General features: G+C 38.3%; 1 protein-coding gene across 1 annotated transcript in view; it reads right to left on the bottom strand.

Moving 5' to 3' along the window:
* Window positions 1–1641: 1641 nt before the first annotated feature.
* Window positions 1642–5478, bottom strand: part of LOC108976300 (rhythmically expressed gene 5 protein) — a 28490-nt gene continuing 24653 nt past the window's right edge. The window contains exon 3 of the mRNA XM_018945306.1: window positions 1642–2650. Within this exon, the coding sequence (XP_018800851.1) occupies window positions 1989–2650 (662 nt within the window). The 3' untranslated portion in view covers window positions 1642–1988. The remainder of the gene's footprint in view (window positions 2651–5478) is intronic.

Genomic DNA, 5478 nt, shown 5'->3' with positions numbered 1-5478 from the left:
TGGTAAAAACTTCGGCAGATAATCAATATATGGCTCAAGAGGAAATGCCGATGTTAGGCTTAACATTTTCACGTATTTACTGTTAGTGATTTAAATGGCAATTAATTGTTGTATATTATGAAGCCATGACTACAAATTCAAAAACATATGTACTAGCCAGAACATGCACATCCTTACAATTAGACTCTGAAAAAGTGGAAATTTATATGCCTCCGCCTACTTGTAGATATTAATTGGCAAACATGTTACATATAAATATAGCTGATTCTCGGCAGCGTCAATATGCGGCCAAGCGTCGCCTGAATGGAATATGAGTCATACATGCCGATTATTAAAATTCCAAAGGAATGGCATAAGAACTGTAGAAGGAGGGCTACCAGGTCACTGTTTTAAATGGCCAATATACTAGCAGACTAGGAACTACATGTAATAACTATTGTAGAAGCTGCCAGGGGGTTAGTCTTCTATATCAATGTAAAGCTTTGTATAGGAAGAAAATCAGCGGTTGACCAGATCAAACTTTTTGCACTGATGAACTTCATAGACAGCACGATGTGGTTCAGAGATGAGACAATAGAGTGGGGGTTTTAGTCCTGATGGTTTCACAAAGGGCCTTCTAAAGGCCTAAGTGCGGCGTCAAACAGCCACTCTACCTACCAACATATATTCTTCTTCCTTATTGGTATAGACAGCACTTACGCGATTATAGCCGAGTTTACAACAGGAGCGCCAAACGTTTTTCCACTTCGCTGTTTGGCGCCAATTGGATATTCCAATTTCCAGGTTCTTTCCCGCCTGGTCTTTCCAACGAAGTATAGGTCTTCCACTTCCTCTGCTTCCCCCTGCGAGTACTGCCTCAAATACTCTTAGAGCTGAAGTGTTCCATCCATTCGGCTGACATGACCTAGCCAGCGTAGCCGTTGTTTCTTAATTCGCTGAACTTTGTCAATGTTATCGTATTACTCGAACAGCGAACAGTAAATACTGGTTCCAAGGTAGACGAAATTATCTACGACTTCAAAGTTATCATCGCTGTACGCAGCAGCTATACACTCTGTATCTGCTTGAACCTGCTTGAATAAGCTCTGCAGCTCGAATTATTTTGTCCAGCAGTAGATTGAAGTAGTCCCACGATAGGTAGTCGTCTTGTCTAAAACCTCGTTTGGTATCGAACGACTCGGAGAGGTTCTTCTCTAACCTGACGGAGCTTTTGGTATGGCTCGTTGTCAGACAGCAGTGTAGTCTTAGTTTTGCTGGATTCAGACATAACGACATAAAGGCTCTTTGCTGTTTTTCGTACTGTCAAATGGAGCTTTAAAATTGACGAAGCGGTGGGTCTTTCACGGGTCTTTTTCAAGATTTGGCGCCTACCTTATCTACCTAATCATAAATTCTTTTTTAGTTCAACAAGCACAATGATTATTTTTATATATAAAGAATTCCTTTATTGTACAGTAAAGATAACCTAAAAATTTTACAAGTACATACAATAAATAATCGATCATAATAATAGATGTACAAATTCAATAGAGTACCACAAGTAAGTCTATAGATTTATAAAATAAGGTTTTTCTCTTAAAGCAAAATATTCAAACAAATTTAAAGAATTTAACTTACAAATAATTTACAAGTATTGTCACATATACACATGTATAAAAATATACAGACACAAGCTCATGCACACCAATAATTTTACTAACTATACTTTAAATTATATTGATTGTGGTAAATAATGTAATTTATGAATGATATATGATGATTTTAGAAAACTATTTTTCCAAAGAATATAACATAATTCATTTAATTTGATTCGAATTCTAAGCAGCAATTTCATACATAAATTGTATCAAAGGCTGATAAAGAATTCGCCTGAATTCTGCAACACAATAAGCTTAATGCTGATGCTCTAAGCTAATTTTCTTCTATTTTCGCATAATCGAGCACATTCTCCTCTCTGCACTCCTCTTCCCTCTGCGCTCAATGCAATTTTACGCCTGACCCTTGGCATAGTAGTAGCCGGCAAAGGGCAGACCGTGGAACGATTGGGTCAGTGGAATTGCACGTCCAGCAGTAGCCACGCTCTGTTCTGGTTGACGGCGCAAGCGTGCCGGTTCATAAGGCGGTTGTAAATCTCGCTGCAAAGCCATTGAGGCCAAATGTTGCTGCTTAAGATCACTGATCATGGCGATTTTGCGATGTTTTGGCTGTGCCCCAACCACTGTTGTGGCCTGTGCGCCACTGTTGGCTGCGTCAGCGGCGCCATCAACAACTGTGGTGTCGGCTAATTGATAGGCTTCTAAGTCATCATCACGTGGCAGCGGTTTATGTTGATCTTCCTCGACGGGGCTGCCATCGGGACGTACACGAAACACTAGTGGTCCACTGAGAAAGGTCTCGGTAGAGGATTTTTGATTATCTATCTGTCCGTTGGCATAGCCATAGGTAATATCCATGTCCATTGCGAATTTGTGCTTGTTGTCGGCTTCGCCGTCGAAGAGTGGATTTTGGCTGTGTGTGTTGATCGAGCCAGCTGTATTGGCTGGCTTTTGATGTGTGAGGATGATAAGTGAAGAGTCGGGTGGGGTTGGCAAGGGTTTGCGTGTGGTGATCAGTGTTGAGCTTGGGTGATTGCGCATGATGGAAGACCAAACTGTAAGGAAAAGATAATAATTCGCCATTATTACACACGAATCTATTTTTAGCGTTGCAAATAAATTATTAACGATTTAATTATGCATTACAACTCTGACGGGGTGTAACAATTCATACACACAATAATTGACGCATGATTTCCAGTTATTTATTTGTCATTAAATAACAATTATTTACAGATTCTATCTGTCAACGGTACAGTGGGATAATTTCGGTTTATGTTGTGTTACAAAATTAAATTTTAAATCGCTTGAATGATGCACCTAAGAACATTAATCGCACAAACTGTCGGTAAAATTAACGTTATTTTATAACTGTTTTGCGGCACTTTTATGCAACAATATGTCAAGCAGACAGCGCATCTATCTGTCTGTCGTGTCAAGTTAATTGCAAATTTATGCGAAACAATTATGGCGAAAACATTTCCTTAATAAAAACTTATTTACATACAATTTTTTTTATTTTGTACATATTTATGGTACCCGACAAACGTAGTTGGTCAATGAACAGTTAATATGTATTGGTAGTGTTTAGTTAGCAGCTCTGTTACTAATAATTTTATTATTGTCCAATTTTTAAAAATGTTTCTTCATCCTTAGGGATAAAACAGTAAGCAGAAAAAATAAAATTCACTTTACCTCATGAAAAAAAAATTAAAAAAAAATGTTAACTACGACTGCCCCGAAGTTTGAATACCCTTCGCATATGCATTTTTTATAGCTACTTTATATATTACTAATCCTGAAGACATAATCAGCCAATAGTTTGCATCCAACAGTTTGTATGATGGATATACCTATAGTGACGCGATATTGGCGATTTCGATAAATAAGCAACTTCTTCGATAGAAAAAAGACGCGTATCTCTTCAGTTTTTAAAACATATGAATACAAGGTGAGCCAAAATTATTTTACGTTTGGATCGGTAGCTATTTGGGAATTTAGTGTCATGGTGAACACAGTTTACTAATAATGAATCTGTCACCATCCAGACAAGAGTTTAAATTTGAGAAATTTTTGGATTCATGTATATAACGGGTGATTCCAGTAGAAGTACTTTTTTTACCCTTTTTTGAGAGACTTCGCTTGAGACGTGTCAGGCTGTCATGTTACTTTCTTACTTTTCTCAGTATTTTTTGGCATTTCATCATGGAAAGACTTACGCCTGAACAACGTTTACAAATCGTTCAATGTTATTACGAAAATTCACCCATCTTGAAATCCAGCATTCATCCTTGGATAATATTCGACCGAATGGACCACGTCTAGCGCGCAGCGAAGAAAATTTAGCAGCCGTAACTGGGAGTATATAAGAAGACCGTGTCGAGTGATGCATTTTACGTAGAGATATTAAATTGAAAGCGTTCAAAATACAGGCTTTAGCAAGAACTGAAGCCGCGCGACCTTCCCAAACGACATCTCTTAAAAAGTTCCAAGAATATCCTATGTTTTTGAACCAAATTTTGTTTAGCGATGAGGTTCATTACCGCGTTTGGGACTAAGAGAAACATAACAAGATTCAAGAGTTGCCATTTTATCCATAAAAAGCAACAGTTTGGTGTGGTTTGTGCGCCAATGGAATCATTGGTCCTTATTTCTTCAAAAATGATGCTGGTGAGAACGGAACCTTCACAGGCGATCATGATAACCGACTATTTGATACTTGAAATTAAATTTTTTAATTTCGGCGACATTTGCTTTCATCAAGACTTTTTCCTGTGGGGAGATGCAAAGTCTGCTTCAATTCAGGCCTTGGAGAAAACATAACGCGGGTAATTCGTCAGTTACTAGTCGAAATGCTCGAACGAGTCACCGGAAATTGGACTCAACGGATGTAGCCGCGGCTTATCCTGGTCATCATCAATAGTCCAGCATTCGCCCTAACTTTACTGTCAGCTATTATTGGCACATACTAATATAAAAGGCATGTAAAATATGCTGTAATAATGTATATAAAACGCAGTAATAGCTCTCCAGGGTACTCCAAACATTGGATAGTGTCATTAATTATATATTAAAGAGTGAACTTTTATAGCACTTTAATAAGGTATTTGTATAACATGTTCCATTCAGTCGACTGGATTTTTTGTTGCCGTTTTCACGTTTCAATTTTGTGACAAAAGATTATATCTGAGCCGTAGTGAGCAAGAAATATGCCTTGGATACTACTAGTGTGCTACTCAGAAAATGTCTATGGTTTTAATTAAAGATTCTGCTTCAGCAAGAAAATTGACTCAGGTCTCTTCTCCACGGACTCCAAGGACTCATTGCACTTTGGAGTGGTTGTTAATACCAATCAATATATCTCCATTTAGACCAATAAAAAACTCAATAGGGGCCACTGGTATCGAACTATTTCAAAGTCGTGTCCTTATTCAGCGATTTTACTAAGAAATGAAGGTATTAACTGGAGTTATGTCAAGCAGTTGCTTATAAGTCAGCCTTGGATACATTCTATTGCTTTTTGAAGCCTATGTATATCGATTTTTGGACGTTAAAACCTAGTTAAGCGGCACTCAAAGTGAAATCTGCATACGAGATCAGATCAAATCGCTATTAACGCAGGAGTGTATAAAACACCTGTATAGTGTACCAGAACGTAACCAACCCTTATTTGGGTGCCAGGCCACAAAGGTATAACAACAACCGGAAAATTTACGTGGGTACCTGCTGACGACAGCCTTACTCCACGGTACTCAAAAGTACAWCGGATCAAATCAAAGCGTTGATCAGCGCCCTGAAAATGCCAGGCACTTTCAGTACCAATTGGCAGTGTGGAATGGACACACTAACCACCTTGGTAGGGTTCGAGGCCTATCTAAAACCT

Source organism: Bactrocera latifrons, unplaced genomic scaffold (genome assembly GCF_001853355.1).
Source record: "Bactrocera latifrons isolate USDA-ARS-PBARC rearing strain unplaced genomic scaffold, ASM185335v1 scaffold_740, whole genome shotgun sequence".
Classification (NCBI taxonomy): Eukaryota; Metazoa; Arthropoda; class Insecta; order Diptera; family Tephritidae; genus Bactrocera; species Bactrocera latifrons.
This window is presented reverse-complemented; position numbering and strand designations above follow the sequence as displayed.